General features: G+C 39.9%; 1 protein-coding gene across 1 annotated transcript; it reads right to left on the bottom strand.

The window, feature by feature from the left end:
- Positions 1 to 1,067: 1,067 nt before the first annotated feature.
- LOC140194670 (interleukin-8-like) lies at positions 1,068 to 9,907 on the bottom strand. Its single transcript, XM_072251925.1, has 4 exons — positions 9,760 to 9,907; positions 3,982 to 4,111; positions 3,695 to 3,771; positions 1,068 to 1,381 (listed from the first exon to the last, which is right to left on the bottom strand). Exons 1-4 carry the CDS (start codon positions 9,839 to 9,841, stop codon positions 1,347 to 1,349), a joined length of 324 nt encoding a protein of 107 aa, XP_072108026.1. The 5' UTR covers positions 9,842 to 9,907; the 3' UTR covers positions 1,068 to 1,346.
- Positions 9,908 to 21,620: the final 11,713 nt, after the last annotated feature.

Here is a 21,620-nt window from a genome sequence, read left to right as displayed (position 1 = left end):
TGTTGTGGGGATGGAACTGGACTCTCTGACGGTGGTGTCTGAAAAGAGGATGCTGTCTAAGTTGCATGCCATCTTGGAAAATGTCTCCCATCCACTACATAATGTACTGGTTGGGCACAGGAGTACATTCAGCCAGAGACTCATTCCACCGCGATGCAGCACAGAGCGTCATAGGAAGTCATTCCTGCCTGTGGCCATCAAACTCTACAACTCCTCCCTTGGAGGGTCAGACACCCTGAGCCAATAGGCTGGTCCTGGACTTATTTCATAATTTACTGGCATAATTTACATATTACTATTTAACTATTTATGGTTCTATTACTATTTATTATTTATGGTGCAACTGTAACGAAGACCATTTTCCCCCGGGATCAATAAAGTATGACAATGACTATGTTAACTTGTGAAGCAGAGGTGCCACTGGGAGATTTCAATTTTCCCAGTATCAACTGGGTCACCCAGAATCAAAGGGCCTGGATGGGGTAGCATTTGTGTCGTGCATCCAAGCCAGTTTTCTATCTGCTACTTGGGAAGGAGCTTTGGAGTATTTCAAAAAGGTAAATAAAGGAAAAGATCATAAGATCCTAAGGCATAGGAGCAGAATTAGGTCATTCATCCCATTGAGTCTGCTCCACCATTCCCTCATAACTGACTTATGATCAAGGTAAAGCAGTGGATTTTGTATCTGCGGGCTTTAATGTATCATTGGACAAGATCTCACAAGGCAGGTTGATCTGGAAGATTAGGTCACATGGGATTTAAAGGGAGCTAGTGAGGTGGGTTTCGAATTGGCTTGATGAGAGGAAGCAGAAGCTGATGTTTGAAAGGTTATGGGCTGATCAAGGGCAACTGGGACTAGCAAGGAGAATACAGTGGTTGGCCTGCGCCAGTTGGGCCGAAGGGCCTGTTTCTGAGCTATAAAGCTCTACGACCACGGCATCTGTTTCCTCCTTTAAAACAAATTGCAACGAACTAGAAAAAACATTCCAAAGCTGATGCAAATTATTTTTTTATTGAACAATTTCTGGTGTCTGAACGTCACTAACAAGAGAGAGTTCAGTACCCATCCCAACTGCAAGCATGATAAAATACGCATGCAATATACCATGGAAAATATTGCAGCTGTTGCCAGAAGTTTATATAAAATGCATTTTAATTGGTTAATTTATATTAAAATCATATCGCTTGAAGCAAGCTTTGTTTTAGTATCAGCATCACGCCTTGATAGGTTGAAGCATTAAAAGCAAATGAGGAAAGGGTAGAACAAGATCTCAAAAGCACACAGCCCAAAGCTTTTTTCATTGAATTATTTGTGACTGTTACGGTGATCCAAAAGTGGAATGAGTTCAATCCATGACTTTGTAGTTCTGTCGTCTGGCACCTGGAAAAAATAAATCCCATTTTTAAATTTGTCTTATTTAATGGATCTCACAATAGCTTCAGTCAATAAATTATGCTATTCTATAAAACTGAATTATATCAGAATGCTTATCAGTTTTAATATCACCGGCATATATCATGAAATTTGTTAAATTTGAACAATACATGATAGAGTGAAAAAGAAAACTGAATTACAGTAAGTATAGATATTAACTAGTTAAATTAAATAAGTAGTGCAAAAATAGGAAATAGCGTTCTTGGGTTCAATATCCATCAGAAATCTGATGGCAGAGGGGAAGAAGCTGTTCCTTAATCATTGACTGTGTGCCTTTAGGTTTCTGTACCTCCTTTCTGATGGTAGCAATGAGAAGAGGGCATGCCCTGAGTGATGGGAGTCCTTAATGATGCCCTCCTAAGACACCGCTCCTTGAAGATAACCTGGGTACTGCAGAGGCTAGTGCCCATGATGGACCTGGCTAACTTTACAATTCTCTGTGGATTACTTCAGTCCTGTGCAGTAGCCACCATCCCCTCCCTCCACCAGATGGTGATGCAGTTAATTAGAATGCTCTCCATCGTACATTTGAAAGTGTTTTTCTCCTGAAACTCCTAATGAAATATAGCCGCTGCCTTGCCTTCTTTATATCTGCATCGATATGTTGTGTCCAGGTTAGGTCCTCTGAGATGTTGACACCCCAGACCTTAGAAATAGCTCATTCTCTCCACTTCTGATCCCTCTATGAGGACTGATGTCCATCGTCTTACCCTTTCTGAAGTCCAGAATCAGTTATTTGGTCTTACTGGCATTGAGTGCATGGTTGTTGCTGTGACACCACTCGACTAGCTGGTATATCTCACTCCTGTATGCTTTCATCACCATCTGAGATTCTGCCAGCAGTGGTTATATTGTCTGCAAATTTATAAATAGCTTTTGAGCTATGCCTTATCACACTGTCATGGATGTAGAGAGTAGAACAGGCAATATAATCATATGAGTAAGGAAGAGAATCTCTCCCCTCTGCCCTTATTAAAACAATGATACATGTTTGAATCTCATTTTTTCACATGACAAAACTGAATCAATTTATAGAATCATAAAACTTGCAGTACAGAAACTGCCCAATCACGATACCTATCTAGACTCATTCCGTTTGCCCACATAGGGTCCATATCACTCTGCTCATTTCCTATCCACATATCTGTCCAAATGCTAGTATTACTATCTGCCTCCATGACCTACTCTGGCAGCATACCCTTCAGATCTTCCCTCTCACCTTAAACCTGTGCCATCTGGTTTCTAGGATAGAAGATTCTGTCTATAGTGTCAGCTACAATCCAGTGAGTGTAAGTGCTGACTATCCAGTCTCTCTCAGGCCTCCGTTCCAGGCAACATGCTGATGAATTGCATCTGCCTCTCCCTAATACTACCTCATCCTTCCTGTAACACTCACAACATGCTGTAGTCCTGTAGTCCTGCGACCAGAATTGTACACAAACTAAGTGCAGTCTAACCGATGTTTTGTACAACTGCAACTGACATCCCAACTTATACACTCAATGCCTCAGCCTATGAAGGAAAACACACAAACATGCCTTATTCACTACCCTATTCACCTGTATCTCCTTTTTCAGGGAGCTGTTTAAACAGCCCTGTTTTCTATCTATGATCACTAATTTTTGTGTTATCAGCAAACTTATTAATTATACTCCCTACATTCTCAGCACTGATCCTCTGCTACTCAACTATGTTACAGTTTCCAGTCAGAGAAACCCCCATCCATTATGACTCTCTGCCTCCAATCACCCAGCCAATTTTGAGCTCTGTTCGCAAACACATTGTTTGCTCTCTTCTGGAGCAGCCTGTCAAGTAGGAACCTTAACAAAAGCCTTGCCAAAGTTCATATAGAAAACACACGTCTCTGCCTTCATCAATGTCCTTGGTTAACTCCTCAAAAATTTCAGGCAGATTCGTTCCTTCCCCTGCTTTTCCAAATAAACCATTGGGTAATTGCAGGAAGGATTTTTCCACCGAGGTTGGGTGAGACTAGAACCAGAAATTGTAGGCTAAGGGTGAAAGGTAAAATATTTAAGGGGATCTTCTTCACTCAGAGGGTGGTGAGAGTGTGGAAAGTGCTGCCAGGCAGAAGTGGTAGATGCTGATTTGATTTCAGCACTTAAGAGAAATTTGGATGAACACATGGGTGGGAGGGATATGGAGGTATATGTTCCAGGTGCAGTTAGAATCAGAATGGACTAGATGGGCAGAAGGTTCTGTTCCATTTCTGTAGCGCTCTATGAATCTACGAATACTAACCTTTCCCTTTAAAGATGATCTTCCACCACTTGGCTTTGGGATCCACACAGATCTTTTTCCTACTTTTCAGCTTTACACTGTAAATAGAAAGTGAACTTTAGAATCTAATCTCTTGCTATTGGATTCCACTGGAGGCAAACATTTGGAAAGAAGCCTATTAGAATTTGCCTCATAAGCAAATAGATTAATCCAAAATGGTTTAAATAAAACACAGAAATTAACAAATAGCGATCACAAAAGGAGTGGTGGGGTTATTCCTTAGTTTCATATCTAATGTGATAACTCACATTATCTCCGGTGTCGCACAGTTAAATCCTCTGGGAATGTATTTCACACTCTGCACGTAAGTTGGATTAATAAATTTCTTAGTAGACTTGATGCATTGACAACGTCCTTCAATTTCTGTTATCGGAATACCTGTGAATAGATATATCGACAGTATTCAATGCAATTATACTCAATAGCATACTTAGATATTAGTAATCAGTGTCTGCCATTAAAATACAATGATCCAGATTTTGGATATCAGCTTCCAGTGACCACAGGTGTGAAGTTAAATCTGCAACTCCACAACCTGTACTGCTCCTGCAGAAGCCTCGCCATATCAACCCCAAGACATGAAATGCAGGAAGCAGGCACATAGAATAATACCTTGAAGTTCTAATACCTGTCTCACAGGTACCCAATAAAAATGCTGGAAAATGTATTAATTTGATTGCTATAATAGGGTAGAATGTCTGATATGTTAATGAATTAGTAATCCAGAGGCTTAACTGAGACAAAGTATTTTAATTCAGCTAATAAAATTACTTGTTTCCTAAAAAGAGTGCATGTCAGTATTAGTGATCACATAATTACCAGATCATCATAAAATGCTATTAGGTCAATTAGTACGTGTCCTTTTGAGAAGGAAACCTGCCATGCTGACCCAATATACAGTAACCGATACGTAACTCCAGGTTTATACTAATATGATTGCCTCTTAACTGTCTCATGAAATGACCTAGAAAAGCATTCAGCTGAATCAAATCTATACAACAAAGTATATTTTTCCTGTTGGGCAGTTCCTTGGGATTGAGAATGACTTGTGGCCATTTATTTGAGGGTTCCGAGGTAGCTGATGTAGTTAACGTGGGAATCGCAGAACTACATTTGAAGCAGTTGATATCTGATGGTGCGTGACAAGTAGGTAGGTTGCAATGTGGCACACTTCTTTCATTTTTCAAACAGGGCTTCCTTGTGCTCTACTGCCTGGTCTTGGGTAACTGAATACCATCCTGAATATTCCTTCTCCATGTTGAGTAGTCGTGAACTAGGAATTTCCGAGAGTCAGCGGGTTGTTCCATTTTGACAAGGAGGCTCTGAGAATGTTTCAAAGTAAAATTTATTATCAGAGTACATACACATCACCACATACAACCCTAAGATTTTTTTTCTCTGTGGGCATACTTAGCAAATCTACAGAACAGTAACTGTGAGCAGGATCTGTAAACTCTAAACAAGCTGTAATAATGCAGATAATGATTAGATAGCAAGAAATAATCAGCATGAAATAACAAAGTAAAAGAGTCCTTAAATGAGGATAGTTATCCCCATTTGTTCAAGAGCCTGATTGTCAAGGGGTAGTAACTGCTCTTGAACCTGATGGTGCGAGTCCTGAGGCTCTTGAACCTTTTATCTGATATCCACCTGGTAATCCCTTGCCACAATGGAATCGAATGTCTGCTTCGGCATGTAAGTGACATAGCCTGTCCAATGCAACCAAATCACTGTAATAGAGCCACAATGTTGGTTAGGGAGAGGACACTGAAGTTGGTTCACTTCTCCTTCCTCCACATTTGGAGAGTTTTGTAGAGACTTTGTTAGTGGCATTTTCCCAGTGCCTCAAGGCTTTGCCTATAGATAGTCTAGATCTTTGGCGCATACAGTAGTCACTGGTGTTGGATAAACTATGACAAGGTTGAGATCTAGATTCTCATATACCCTTTCCCTGAACTCAGTAATAGCTGTGCTAGCATAATGAAGGCAGTGGTAATCAATGTCTGCCTTCACCATCAGGTGGCTCCTGAAAAGTGGTCCACATCACAATAAGAAAAATAATCAATTGACCAGTTTGCTTTGAGTCAGGCAGTAATTCACATTCAACAAAGACACAGGTAGCTCAATTCACTCTTCAAATATCTAGGGACAGGTATCTGACTTGGAAGAATTGTCCCAAACTAGTCAAACACTCAACATAACTATGCATGCAGAATCATACCTTTCTTCCATGATCCTGTCCTCCTCTATCACTATACTGGGTGTATCCTAGACAATAGCTCAGAAATAGGATACAGTGACTGTCCCTATGTCTATAGCCCTATTGTGATTCATGGCATCAGGTGAAGCAGTATTCCTGATTCTCCCGTCCTCCCTCAGCTGTCAATCAGTGCTTCCCCATGTCCAATACCATTTTGAAAAAGCAGGATAGGTATCGAGCTTTCAGAATGTAATAATCTGGATCAATCGGCTTTAATATATAGATCTTTAAATATATAGAATTTAAGTTTTTTTGCACAATTTTTAATCTATTCAGTATACGTATACTGTATAAAGTATACGGAGTAAGATTTACTTTACTATTATTATGTTATTTTTTTCCTCTATAATATGGGTCGCATTGAACTGCTGCTGCTAAGTTAACAAATTTCACGTCACGTGCCGGTGATAATAAACCTGATTCTAATTCTGATGTCCATCACCAGCAGTGCTTCAGCAGCACAGTTTTTGACAGAAGTGGCCACTGCTTGTGACTAGGCTTGTCACAAATGGTGGTTGAAGCAAAACAAGAGAGGCAGTGTTATCCTCACTTATTGCACCTAAGTCTGCCTGTTGTAAAATTGGTCTATTACACAGTCCTTGTAGTGACAAAACACATCTCCATACTGATGACACCATGTATGGCCTTATAAGGAACAATTACCATTTGTTAGAACTTCTGATAAAAGATCACCAGCTTAAAATAGTCATTTTGCTTCTCTTTTCACAGATACGATCTGTTCTGGGCATTTCCTGAATTACCTGCCTTTGTGTAGGGCTCTACATCTCTCACTTCTTGTCCCAAACCTATGCTTTCTAGTTCAGGCACCTCTGCTGTGAAATAAAAAGTTTCCTACTATCTACCCTCATTTTTGTATACCTCAATTATCTCCCCCCTCAACCTTCGTGGTTCCAAGGCTTTTTGCAGCCTATTCAATCTCTCCTCATAACTAAGACACTTCATTGAGGTCTCATCTAGTTAATTCTCCTTGATACATTCTCCAGTGCAAAAAATATCCCTCCTATAACGTGATGATTAGAAGTGTACACAGTACTCCAGCTATATCATAACCAATGTTTTATAAAGTTGTATGAATCTTATATTCTATGCTCTGGTTAATGAAAGCAATCTTCATGTATGCCTTTTTCACCACCCCATCCACTTATGCTATCACGTTCAAAGATGCTTGGCCTTATCCTTCAGTACACCCTGGGGTCCTTCTTTTAATTATGTATTTCCTAACCATATTAGTCTTCCCAAAGTCCATCACCAATTCCATTTGTCTCTGTTTCTTCCAACTAACCAACTAATCAAAATTTTGCTGTGGCTTTGACTCTCTTCCTCACCACCAACAATACCACCAAATTTCATGTCACCTGCAAATTTACTGCATTCAAATTGTATATACAAACCCCATTTCCAGAGAAGTTGGGGTATTTTCCAAAATACAATAAAAATAAAAATCTGTGATATGTTAATTCACCTGAACCTTTATTTAACTGACAAAAGTACAAAGAAAAGATTTTCAATAGTTTTACTGACCAACTTAATTGTATTATATATATAGGCATCCGTTACTCTCATGAGACCATGGATTTGCGCCTTGGAAAGTTTCCAGGGCGCAGGCCTTGGCAAGGTTGTATGGAAGACCAGCAATTGCCCATGCTGCAAGTCTCCCCTCTCCACACCACCAATGTTGTCCAAGGGAAGGGCATTAGGACCCATACAGCTTGGGACCAGTGTGGTTGCAGAGCAATGTGTGGTTAAATGCCTACAATAGCAAACAATAAGAGTCCCAGTACCAGTTCCTGTGGTATACTGCTACTCATGTTTCCACTCACATTAAGAGCCATCCACCGTCACCCACTCTATCTTACTATCAAGCCAATTTTGAATTAAGCTTCCCAACCTGCCCTGAATCTCATGGGTTCTAGTTTTCCGAATATTCACTGGGGTCTTTGTCAAAGGCCTTACTGAAGTTCATGTAGATTACATCAACCGTACTACCTCCATCAACATATGTTGTGAGAAACACACAAGACTGCTGATGCTGGAATCTAGACCAAGCAACAAAATGCTAAACTGAAATAGGGGTTCCTAACCTGTAATCTATGGACCCTCAGTTAATCGTAAGGGTCCATAACATAAAAAAAGTTTGGGAACCCCTCTTGCTAAAGGAACTTAGTGAGACAGGCAGCATCTGTGGAGGGAATTGGACAGTCAGTGTTTCAGGTTGAGACCCTTCACCAGTGATGTGGAGTCCCCCCCCACAGATGCTGCCTGACCCATTGAATTCTTCCAGTAGTGTTTGTTGCAATACATTTTGTTATCTCTGAAAATTTTTAATCAAGTTGGTCAGACTAAATCACCTCTTAACTACTCTATGCGGATTATCTTTGATTTATCACTGTCTTTCAAAGTGTAGGTTAATCTTGACCCTTGGTTTATTTTCCCAATATCTTCACTACCTATCCATAAAGAGAGATAGAACAGGCTAGGCTGTATTCCCACAGTTGCAAGTGACAATGAGACAGAAATGTTAGAAGAACACACAGTCTGTTTAACTGAAGTGGGACTGAGGTGAGGATATAGTAAAGGCGACTTTGAATATACTGTATTACCATTACCATTATTGTGTGCAGTTTTGGTCCCCTAATCTGAGGAAAGACATCCTTGCCATAGAGGGAGTACAAAGAAGGTTCACCAGATTGATTCCTGGGATGGCAGGACTTTCATATGAAGAAAGACTGGATGAACTAGGCTTGTACTCGTTGGAATTTAGAAGATTGATGGGGGGATCTGATTGAAACGTATAAAATTCTAAAGGGATTGGACAGGCTAGATGCAGGAAGATTTTTCCCGATGTTGGGTAAGTCCAGAACGAGGGGTCACGGTTTGAGGATAAAGGCGAAGCCTTTTAGGACTTTTAGGAAAAACTTCTTCACACAGAGAGTGGTGAATCTGTGGAATTCTCTGCCACAGGAAACAGTTGAGGCCAGTTCATTGGCTATACTTAAGAGGGAGTTAGATATGGCCCTTGTGGCTAGGGGGATCAGAGGGTATGGAGGGAAGGCTGGTGCAGGGTTCTGAGTTGGATGGTCAGCCATGATCATAATAAATGGCGGTGCAGGCTCGAAGGGCCGAATGGCCTACTCCTGCACCTATTTTCTATGTTTTCTATGTTTACCAGGGTATCACAAACATAACTTCAGCTATATTCTTATTGGTACACAGTACTGGCTAGCATCATCATATTTTCCTCATAGTTGCAGAGAAATTTCTTTCATCAATCATAGAAACTCACTTCCTTAAAGTCTGTGACAGTACATTGGTTATATTCAAGGCAGAGATTTATGTATTGAGTGCCAGAGCAGGCTCGAGGAGCTGAATATTGCAATTCCAACTCTCAGCTCTTTTAATTCAGTGCTGCACTCTTCTGCCCGAGGATTTAGTCAGGAGTTATTCCACAAAATTTGAAAAGAAATGGAGGATAGTTCATTAACTTATTCAGCATTTTATCAATTCGTGTTGAAATACTAATCAGGCTATGAAGTTTTAGCCTAATTGGAACTTAATTGATTCAAGTTTGCTGCCATTATGCTTTAAGAAGAATTATAATATACAGATTTCAGTCAGAAAATACTCACACATATTACTGAGCAACATCATAGAATAAACTTAGAATTTAAAAAATCAACAAGATATGATCTTTGAAATTCCTTGCCACACTACAGATCAAAGAAAAATAAAAATCCTCACAACAGACCCTGTGCAGCGATAGCACACAGAAGCAGGATCAGAATTATCATGGTAGATGAGCTCTTCATCTTTGATTTCTTTGTTGGCATAATCTCTGCTGAAAGGATCCTTTGTTTATCACCGTGACGGTGTGTACTTCCAACTCCGTCTCTCCCTGCTGTTGTTGTTTGATTAGAGAGTGGCCGACTGAAATCCTATTTATTGACCCCTTCCACTTTCAATTTGCACAGCTTCTAGAGGTGAAGTCTGTCAAAGAGGGGAAACTCCTGAGGAACTTCCCAAGCCTTGAGTAATCTTTATGTCCTCAATGGTTATATTAAATTCTTTCAGTCCTTAAAGGTTATTTAAATTCATAGAAGGATATCAATATAATTCCTTTGTAAAGAATTAGTTGCTTTATCTTGAACTATCCAACAATTTTAAGAAGGCTGCTCACCATCCTGGCTTCTTGCTGCATTTGTGAAGCATGAGGTGTTGTGATCGCATTTCCTGGAAATGATTTGTGCTTCTAGCATCCATTCTATTTTTCTAGGGTATTTTCTACTGTAGGTTGAGGTTAATTGTTTCTCAATCATTCAGTCTCTTCTAAAAGCTTTAAAACCTGTTTCACTTGAAATATACAATAAATTTCATGTAAACAGTTAAGTAACACTAGACACCAATTTTTTTGCATCCTGAATACTTTTGGGTGTATCTTATGGATTTTGGGCTGCTGATCATGAAAATCGCCATGAAATTTCCTACCACACGCCATATTTTTAAAAAATCATCTCTATTTGATATTTCAATTCATAATTCAAGTCAGAATAACTGATGCCAAGATTAAGGAAGGCATTTTTGTTGGTTCACAAATCAAACAGGCCAGGCAACTTGAAGAACTTCTAGTGGGACTGAAGAAAATCGCTGGAAGACATTTAATGCTGTTATTGAAAATTTTCTCGGTAACTACAGAGCACCAACCTACATGCAGCTGGTTGACAACATGCTTCAAGCATACAAAGCTATGAAGTGTAACATATCATTGACGATTCATTTTCTGCATTCCCAGTTAGACATCTTTGCAAATCTTGGCACTGTCGGTGAAAGGTTTCACCAGGACATTGTGGAGGAATGGTGTCAGGGCAAATGGAATCCATCAATGCTGGCTGATTATTGTTGGATACTTAAGCAAGAAGCCTCACAGACTGAGTACGGATGAAAATAATCAGCAAAGCATTTTTAACTTAAATGAATTATTGCAAAGCATCAGCACCGTTACACAATTAAACACATTACCTGTACATTCAATAGAAGTTCATTTCTTGTTTTTCCAAATTCCTGTGTGATACAAGTAGTTTGAAATTATATCACAAACAAAAAATAAATTCTAATGAAGCAACACCTTTGAAAAAAATTGTTGTCTAGTGTAACCAAAACATTAAGATGCTGTAGATGTCAAGAGGATTGCCTCCCAACATTGCAGGTCGCCTATCTGTTAAACCTGCACTTAGCCCAAGTCAGACTGGCACAAACTTCTTATAAACAGCTGACTCTGACCAGATCAATAAGGTCATGAGCAAAGAAGGGTCTCAAGCCCTTTCTCTTGGCACAGTCTGAACAAACCCTGTCCACAGAAATAATTGGTTAACTGGTTAGGATACATCCCTGGCTGAGCCTATATATTATAGAATTGCTTTTTTTAAATTAACAGAAGTGGGAACAATTAAAGTTATTTGCAGACACTTAAGTTAAAACCCAGTTACATCAATGGAATGAGAAAAAATATTGTTACAACAGTAAATGTTACTTCATGTCCTCATAATCTAATCTAAAAAAAATGCAAACTCTGCTGCTTTTGTGTCAGAAGTTATACATTGATAGATCAAAGGAGTTTGTAATATTTAAAAATAACAACCAATCTGATTGTGGAATCTTTTTGATGTATTGTTATCTTAGGTACTTTTCACTATAAAGTGAAAGTATAGATCAGTAAATGGTGTAATTCTTAAGGTTTACAGGAAAAGTCTGTCCCTTTCTTGTGCTTTAATTTATCTTGTGACTTCTGGACATGAATGCTCCATATATGCAAATGGTTTGTGTGCTTAAAAGAAAGAAGGAAGCCTTTGTAAGTTTCCAACATGTCACTGCTGTAATGCATCAGAATATTAAGGAATCCCAATGAAACATGTAAATCTGAGAGGACTTGAATGAGCAGTTGCTGAGAGTATGTTCCTGGTAGGGGAGTCAATCACTAGGGGCAAAAACTAAGGATGAAGTAGATTACTCCAGTTTGCAATGTGGAGCTAATACACAATTTTCAGCTTTTATTCTGTGCAACTTAATTTGGCTATATTATGTGAGTTTGAAAGTCAAAATACAAAAATGTGAAAATTCAGCAGAAGGGTCAGTATAATGAATCAGAATCAGATCTATTATCACTGACGTATGCATGTGAAATGTGTTGTTCTGCCTATAGCGACACAGTGCAGAGACATAAAAATCTATTTATTAAAGCAAATGAATAGTGTTAAAAAAAGGAATAACAAGGTAGTGTTATTAACACCAGCAACTTTGATGTGTGTTGCTTGAATTTCCAGCATCTACAGAATTCCTGTTGTTTGCGAATAACAAGGTAGTGTTTGTGGGTTCACGGACCAGTCAGAAATCTGATGGTGGAGAGGATGAAACTTTTCTTAAATCACTGAGTATGGATCTTTAGGCTCCCGTACCTCCTCCATGATGGTAGTAACGAGAAGAGGACATGGTGCTGAGAGGTGAGAATTGCTGACCAGGCTGACATCACTCGTCTCCCTGCTATCCCAGTGCAAGTGGTGATAGGTTGTTGCCTGAACCTCTTGCAATCTGATTATTAGTTTGATAGAGTCATACAGCATATGTGCACGCCATGTTGGAAATCAATCACCTTCAGGCAGGGGTGAAATATCAGCTGTTTCTAAAACTTCCATTTATTTTTAATTTTATAAACTTCAATTTATTCTTACTTTTGAATTGATCAGTTGATAGTTAGAAGTTTTGAATTTTTCTGAATATCATATGCCTGAGAAAGAATTAATAGACCTCAACAAGTTTGACAGCTGTCTGAAATGGGGGTGTATCTTAGCTGACTAGGTAATATTTTTACTGTTGTGTCATAGGTGGGGTTTTCTGAATTCATGTTTACCTTGAGGGTCACAATGCATGCAGATTCCAACTAGCCTGGCTAATTAACTCCCTTCCACTACAACCTGCTTGATAATTCATAACTGTTATTCAAAAACAGGAAGAATTATTTGTTAGTGAATGGTGGTACTTAGAAGGTGCATTAATCTTGCTCTCTGTGGGAGCCAGGATAAATTAAATGATGTTAAAAATACATGCCATATATTGGATGTTCTATCTCCAGATGAACGCTTTCAGACTGGCTGCACAGTATCTCAGTTCCACATTTTGCAACTAACCCAAAAAGCACGGATATTTTACAAACGTGACTCTGATTCTGAGTGTTATAATAAATAGGAAACAATCCCTGGACAGAAACACGTGAGTTACAAGAAATGTGACATGCTCTAACTTGGTGAATTATTGAATTCCTTCCATGAACGTCTGCATATTTATCAATCATATGTTTGGAATGTATGGAGATGTAATAGTGGAGGAGTATTTGTAAATGATGGATGTGATAATTATTTGTCTGCTGTTTCAATTCAGCAAATTCAGAAATGTATCTAAAAACAATGAAATACTGTTTGTTCCATTTTAACATCAGGATCTTCAGCGAGAACTAACATAAATGAGTAAGTCTGCCAAGAATACCTTTCTAGCTTGGTGGATCTACTTACATGCCCACCTTAGGAGAGAAACATTCCTACCCTACACCAGGTTAGCATGTTGGGCCAGCTGTTAACTCACAATGGCTGGTATGAGTAAATATTTCAAATGGCCTTCACATTTATCAATTTCGTGGTTGGCATGTAAGGAGTGGATGTGATAACTATTTGTCTGCTGGTTCAATTCAGCAAGTACAGAAATATACCTAAAAAAAAATGAAACACTTCCTTAGGAGTCTGCGGAGATTCAGCATGACATCTAAAACTTTGACAAACTTCTATAGATGCAGTGGAGAGTGTAATGACTGGCTGCATCGTAGCCTGGTATGGAAGCACCAAAGCCTTTAAAGGGAAAATCCAACAAAAGCTAGTGGATTTGGCCCAGTGCATTATGGGTAAAGCTCTCCCAACCATGAAACACTGTCATAAGAAAGCAGCGTCCATCATAGGAGACATACACCACCTAGGCCATGCTCTTTGCACACACCTGCCATCAGGTAGAAGGTACGAGAGCCTCAGGGCACACATTGCCAAATTTGAGAACAGTTACTACCTCCCAACCATCAGGCTCTTGAACAAAGGAGATAGCTACTCTCACTTGCCCATCCATTGAGATGTTTCCACAACCAATGATCTCATTTTAAGGTCTCTTTCCCATGTTATCTGATGTTCTCGTTATTTATTACTATTTTTATTTGCATTTGCGTGGTTTGTTGTTTTCTGCACTCTAGTTGGTTTCTCATTGACCCTGTTACAGTTACTATTCTATAATACAGCTGTGTATTCCCTTAGGAAAATGAATCTTAGGGTTGTACATATATAGTGACATATATGTACTTAGATAATAAAATTCACTTTAAACTTTGAACTTTGAATTCTTATAAGAGTCTGCATCGATCTAACATTGGAACTGTACCTGCCTCTCCAGTGCAGGAAATTCAGACAGTGACTCTCACAGGAATGAAAAACAGATTATGTCCCCCACGGCAAGACAAATCCAGCATAATGAGGTAATCCCGCCTCTCCAGACTTACATGCTTTAGACTGTTTGGAAAATTCAGAAGCATGAATTCCAAACCAAATGCATTTCATTTCTGTTCAAAACTTTTACCAAATTCAGTACCTCTCCTTCACTCACCATCTAGTCTGGATGCCTGATTTACCATCCTCTCTCTTGCCTGAGTTGTGCTGACTTCTCTCCTCTCCTCATCAGACATCAGCATTTCCCTCAGGGCCACCAAGTACATTTGGCAAACAAGAGGAATCACTGGCTGAAGCAACACCATGCTGTTAAATTGTTCCTGATGATTTTAGACCCTGGGCCTTATTCAACCCTTCCTACCCCTTGATCCCATCCTCCAACCGCCATCAAAATTGTGTTCATAAGACCCATAAACAAGAGATGGAATATTACTACCCATTGGAATTATTTCTAAATGCAAACATTCACATCACTACAGGGAGAGTGTGGGACGATAACTCTTTCAAAGTAGTAGCATAACAAGCAAACCAGCCTATTATGTGCTGTAAGGCATGACGGCTCTTGCCTGAGCTTGTTCTTGCTGCAACAGATAGTCACAGTGTTCACAGTCCATCAGTGCTGCAGAGTTTTGTGCGGCAGTTTCCAGATTTGTAAATCCCCGGAGGCTGCAGGCATGTTGAATCCTGACACTATCTGGGCAAGAGTTACTGAAGTCTCAAGAGTCAGATTACAGCCCATGAGCGTGGGCCGATGCGAATTCCAGGAAATCAGACCTTTTATTTATTCTCCATTGGGTTTTCTAGTCTAAAAATCTGCCTTCACTCTAATCTGCTTAACTCAGGCAACCTATTTTACTGATCCATTGCCTCTGCAGTTTATATACTTATTTGTTCATTGAGAGATATGGTGTAATAGAGAAGACATTTCCTGGCATATCTTGCTAATGTTGATTTGGTACCTCAACCCTGTGAGTCCCTTATTTTACAATAAAAAGGCAAATAACAATAAAATAAGAATCTTCTCAGGATTGGTGATGATGAAGGGCTTCAACTCAAAATGTTATCTGTCCATTTCCCTCCACAGATGCTGCATGAGCCATTGAGACAACCAGCATCTTGTGTGTAGCTCCTCAAATGTGACAAGTGGTCCACCCTTTCCCAGTGTTTCAGTGTTTCCCTTTATTATAGTGGAGTAGAGTGTTGCAGCAAAAGCAGTTAGGAAAGGACCTTTGTCTTGCTAATGTTGCTTGTAAGGCATAGGTCCTTGGATGCCATTGTGATGCAAGTCTAAAACAGAGTTATGTTTCAGCTGAATTTGAGGCAAGTATTCTACAATTCCTACTGCCGGAAATAGTCAAAGACTCTACAGGTCAGGCTTTATCTGCCTAAGTAACAGAGTTAATCTTTTGAATCAAGACCCCTTGTCAGAACACTTTCTCTTTCCACAGATGCTGCCTGTCATGGTAAGTACTTCTGTAATTTTCTGTTTCAGATTTCCAACAATAGCGTCAACTGGTAGAATCTCAGATGGTGAAGGGGAGCATACAGGACTCATATTGATCAGCTTGTTCAGTGATGACATACCAACGACCTTGCTCTCATCTTGAATAAGACCAAGGAATTGATTGTGCCCCTCAGGAAGGGGAGGTCAAGAGACCATACCAGTCCTCATTGAGGGGGCACCCATGGATTAAGAGAGCAGCTTCAAATTCCTGGGTGAGGATCAATCTTGGGCCCCACATGTTGGTGTAATCATGAAGAAGGCTCTACCTCATTAAGAACTTGAAGAGATTTGGAATATCACCAAAGACGCTTGTAAATTTCTATAGTTATATGATGAAGAGCATTCTGACTGCATCACAGCCTGGTATGGAGCTCCAATGCACTGGATCACAAGGGGCTGCACAGGGTTGTCGACTCCACCAGCTCCATCATGGGTACAACACTCCCCATCATCAAGGGTATCATTAAGAGATGGTAGCATCCATTCCTCAGGATCCTCACCATCTGGGACATGCCGCCTTCTTGTTACTGCCATCAGGGAAAAGGTACAGGAGCCTGAAGACACACAGTCAATGATTTAGAAACAGCTGCTTCCCTTCTGTTATCATATTTTTGGAAGGTTCATGAAAATACGGGCACTACTTTTTTATTCATTTTTATTACGCTACCTGTTCCGTAATTTATAGTAATCTTATGTCTTTGCACTGTACTGCTGCTGCAAGATAAACAAGTTTCATATTCATATGTCAGAGATAATGAACTTGATTCTGATTCTGATTTTTGGATTTTTATTCCCAGTTCAGATCAACCCTAGAGATAACTTCCCCTGTGGAGAACAGCAGGGGTAATGAGAAGGTGGTTTCCATTTAGCATGGAAACTAGGGTTAGAATTATTTTTATAGAATTTCTTTTCTTGGATCCAGTCCCCATTTTGTAGTATCCAGACTGTTTTGTCAGGTTCTTTCACTTCGTCTTGAATTCCCATAAACTCTCTCAATTCCTGTAGAGAGCTGTATTGGGTACAGGCAATGGTTGGTCTGAGTTAGCAATTAAGGGTGTATTTAATGGTCATTATACATTAAAAAATAAAGTGTAACCTTCTTGTGTGTTCCTATTTTTGTGATTGGCACATTTTTTTATGGACAGTTGCACTTCCGGGAGTTGCCTCTAAGTAGACCAGTTACGCCATTTGTTGCTTCACCTCTTGACCCCTTCACTACTCTGCACCACTTGATTGTGGGTGGAATGGAGTGCTGAACTCCACTTGTATGTCCGTGTCTTTACACATGACTTCATTTACCAATGAAGGAAGACCCTCAGTCGGCATGTATGCTGGCAGGGGTACCAGCACATGGGAATATGGAGATTTGGAGTGCTGTGACAGTTGCCGCCTCACTACAGGAAGTTGTGGGGAATAACCATTTATATCCTGTAAAAAGATCAACTACCCCAAGAATATACTGATTTGGGTTTTAATAAGGTGGATACCAAAAATGAGCCTATATAATCAATTTGCTACATGTGCATTAGTACAGTTGGTTTTGTTGGTTTATAGGAGATGATCTCTTGACTGTTCCTTTATGATAGACCAGTCATTCATTACAATTTGCAAAGTGCTTACAATCACTCAATGTGTAAGGCCACTAGTGTAACATGTCTAATTTTGCATGAGTGGCTTGTCCACCACCATAATTGTGCCAAATCCTTGTTGGGCTTCTGGAACTAGCTCTTCCTGCTTAAGAGCAGGAGGTATATGCCTCCTAACTTTTTTAGGGCACCATACCCAAGTCTTACCTTCACTATCTGCTTCATTTTCACATTATATTGAAGATAATTTGGGATTGGCCTTGACAGTATCTGGAGAGTTCTTAAAACATCATCCTCATTATTTTTATTTCTTGCATAGTTACTACCAAAATCCTAGCCTCTTTGCAACTCGCTTGTGAGCTCTTTACCTCCAATATGTCCTGGGAAGAGCCACAACCATGTATACCAATGGTCATCAATAATAATTCATACTTCACATGGACAAATGTGGAAGTAGTTTACCTCTGTGTGTTCTCCATTTAGTAGTCGACAGACAGGAAGAACTCTTTCTACCGCATTCATAGCATAATTTCATAACATATCATAATTTCAGACAGTTCATATTAGGACTGGTTCTGTCATATTTAGTTATTTAAGACATAATTGTAGATCTTTAGCCTCTGCAAATTGAACTGTATGATTTCATAAAGGATGAGGTTTGAATTCTGTTTCCAATAAAAATAATCCTTTTGCAAGCCTTGAGCCTCTCTGTAATTGCGTGGATTCATTTTTCTAAATTGTCATTGCTGATCAATCACAGCATCATATTTCAGAATAGTGTTTTAAAGAATTTTGTGCCGCATCATTAGGATTGAGGACAAATTGTGATGGTCTGAGTTCAGCAGGTTATTCAGTGGGGTTTGGTGTATCTAATCTGTGTTCTACTCTTCAGCATCCCGTTTCTGACTTGAAGAATAAAATATTCATCACGTTCAGCTGAGAAGCATTGGGTGCATTATCCCATAATTCTGCCATATTATTAACACATTCATACTAGCAGTTGCCTGCACAACTATTGGAACCAGGATGTCACCGTTTTGTAGTACTAGCTAGAGTGCCACCACACTTTTTGAGTTCTCTCTGAATTGCGCTAATGCTAAACAATAATTCTTCCTACGATAATGATGATGAGGCCTCTATCAGTCAGGGTTGACGATGAATGTTACATTCTAACTGTCTAGATACGCAAGCCAGGTCAGTAAGATATGGAGAGCAAGCTGTTACCCATGTAGCAAGCACCCGCTCTCCACACATCTAATGAACCTGAAGAAACAGCAGAGACCAATACAGTTTGGCACCAGCAGCATCACAGGAGATGCCAGTCTGAATCGAACTCAATATAGGACTGCCTTAGGGACTCCAGCTCTGGATTTTTCCCTCTAGGTTTACTCCCAAAGCCTTCATGATGAGTGGGGATAGCCGGCAGGCAGTGGAGATTCAAGATCAGCTCTCCTGTCCCTAGATGAGAACTAACCATGGCTGACGAGCCCTATCTGCCCAAAACGACTGGTTTTAAGGCACCAGTAATCCCCATTTGCCCCTTCTCCTGTCAGTAGAAATGGTTCCACCAGGATTAATAGTTATGCCACAAGTGAAGGCCAGGAGCTGGACTTGGTTGTCAGAAGCCATTTGAGCCGAACATCATTGGGAGTATTTAATAGGTAGGGGGAGCTTATCCTCACTAAGGAACAATAATCTGTCACCTATGATGGTATTGCATTCCCTGTCCAAAAAGCCCTAAACTCAAAAGAAGATATGAAGATCCATCTGACAGAGATATCTATGGTTTCTCCCACTATAGGAGGTCATATTGTATCAACCTACTCCTCAGGGAAGTTTCTGCCAAGCTGTCAATAGCCACTGGTTAAGTGGTGGGTCCCCACCCCCTCAACTTCGCCACTAAGGAGGAGACACCTCCAGCTAATGAAGCAGTTTAAACACAGCTTATTTTATTTTCAATGGTACACATTTAAATTTAGATATATACAGTAGTTCTTAATACACATTTAACACTCACAGAGGATTTCTGTTTTATAAAAGATTTCCAAATTACAAAAGATTTATAAACCACAAAAGACTTCCAAACACAAGTACAATATCACAATCTAAAAGAACAAACCGACAAGTTGCAGACGGTCAAGTCATCCGTCGCAGAAACCAAAGATTGAGCAATGAACTTTAGTCCATCTTTCTGTCATTCTTCATGTCATTCCTAACAATCTCCAAATGCTTCCTAAATTTGTTTCTGTTTTGCTACTAGATGACATTGTTTCCAGGTACCTTTGCTGGGACAAATTAACTTACACAGATGGCCTAAAAGCTTCTGAGGGCAATGGTGCAAATAACTTAGCTGTCATTGCCTGGTTTCATGTCAACCAATTAACATAACCCCACTGTCCTGTATTTAGCTAATGCAGACAAGCAATCTCATAGTCACTTCACTTTACAGACTACATCTCTTAGCAGCCAGCCCAGGTATCCTTCTAACTTCAAATAGATTACTGCTTACAATTTACATTAAGAACTGAAGACTGGTTCTTGTTTACAAATAGTTATTAGAAGTATAACTTTGTCACGAATGGCTCGGACCCTTTGGAAAGGTCGTCCTGCTATAGTAGAAGGCTGAGGTTAGCAGTGGGTTTCTCATGCCCTGGGAAGTGAATATACATCACAGATGTTAATTGCAGAGTGGACCCTGCCTGCCTGTGTTGAATTACATTGAGGTCCCCTTGTTTTTAGAATCTCTCAGCTATTTCGCTACTCATTGACTTTCTTGCTGATCAGTTCTCTGAATCTCTTTAGATGAGTAAATGTCTCTTGCCACAGGGAGAAAGTTCCAAACTTCCACCACTTGTGGCTTTAATTTGTGGTCCATCCTCAAGACAGCCTTTCCATCTGCTGCATCAATTGCTGCTGATACCTTTGAGTATTTATATTTCTGTTAATCTATCCGTTTGAGTTACATTTAGAGTAATATACCTTATTTGCGCAATCTCTTGTATAATAATCATGGTGAGCAAGTATGATTTTCATAAATTCCTCAAAGATCTGTGTATCAGTCTTAAGGTGTGGAGCAACAAAAACTCCAGGGCTGGGTGCAGGGATTTAATTCTGCCAGAATCTGAGAAGATGAACACTACCAGACATCCCACCCTGCAAAAACTCATTTCAAGGAGGTAGCATCATCAATTTGCAGGAGACTCCTGGAACTTCCAGGAGAAGTGAGATGTCTGCAATAGAGCTGCTCCTTAGCAGCTAGCCAGCTAGTTTAAATAACGTTAGCTATGCTAATGAACGAATGACACCTGTTAAACTCACCTCAACATGTCTTTTACAGTCTTAACCCACCATGGACAATAGAAAAGTCACTGTTGCAAACAGTGCAGCAAGCAACACTGTCATTATTTTTGACCCCTATTAGGCAGGGGTACATTTTAGTGTAGTCTGGGGTGACGTACGTTTTATATTTTCTTTTTTTGGAACACTCTTCTATGGTTCTCTCTCTCTCTCTCTCTCTCTCTCTCTCTCTCTCGCTCTCTTTCTCTCTCTCTCTCACACGCTCGCTCCCTCACTCTCTCTCTCGCTCGTTCGCTCTCAAAAAAATTTATTTCCGGGACATTGTATATAATTTGTGGGCATCAGGGAGCCACTATTAATATGCAGGAGACTCCCGGAACTTCCGGGAGAGGTGGGATGTCTGCACTACACACAGACTTCCTTAATGTTATGAGACAAGCCTGTGCTCAGTAATCAACAATTTATATTGTGAACACAAACACGAGGAAATCTGCAGATGCTGGAAATTCAAGCAACACACACAAAATACTGGTGGAATGCAGCAGGCCAGGCAGCATCTATAAGAAGAGGTACAGTTGATGTTTCGGGCCGAAACCCTTTGTCTAGGCCTAGTTTACTTATCAAATGGAGAAACGCAGAACTGTATACTGAAGATTCATATGCACAGACAACAAATTCTTCAAAAGAGATCCAG

This window comes from Mobula birostris, chromosome 3, assembly GCF_030028105.1.
Source record: "Mobula birostris isolate sMobBir1 chromosome 3, sMobBir1.hap1, whole genome shotgun sequence".
Classification (NCBI taxonomy): Eukaryota; Metazoa; Chordata; class Chondrichthyes; order Myliobatiformes; family Myliobatidae; genus Mobula; species Mobula birostris.
The sequence above is the reverse complement of the archived record's forward strand: the minus strand, read 5'-3'. Positions and strand labels throughout refer to the sequence as shown.

Bases quoted from the DNA above. Each gene is read 5' to 3' on its own strand.
- LOC140194670 (XM_072251925.1), bottom strand. From the start codon at position 9,841: ATGCCAACAAAGAAATCAAAGATGAAGAGCTCATCTACCATGATAATT. The intron at 4,112-9,759 runs GTCTGTTGTGAG...ATCTATTCACAG, and splicing joins GTGTGCTATCGCTGCACAGG to GTATTCCGATAACAGAAATT. The intron at 3,772-3,981 runs GTGAGTTATCAC...TTCTATTTACAG, and splicing joins TGTGCGACACCGGAGATAAT to TGTAAAGCTGAAAAGTAGGA.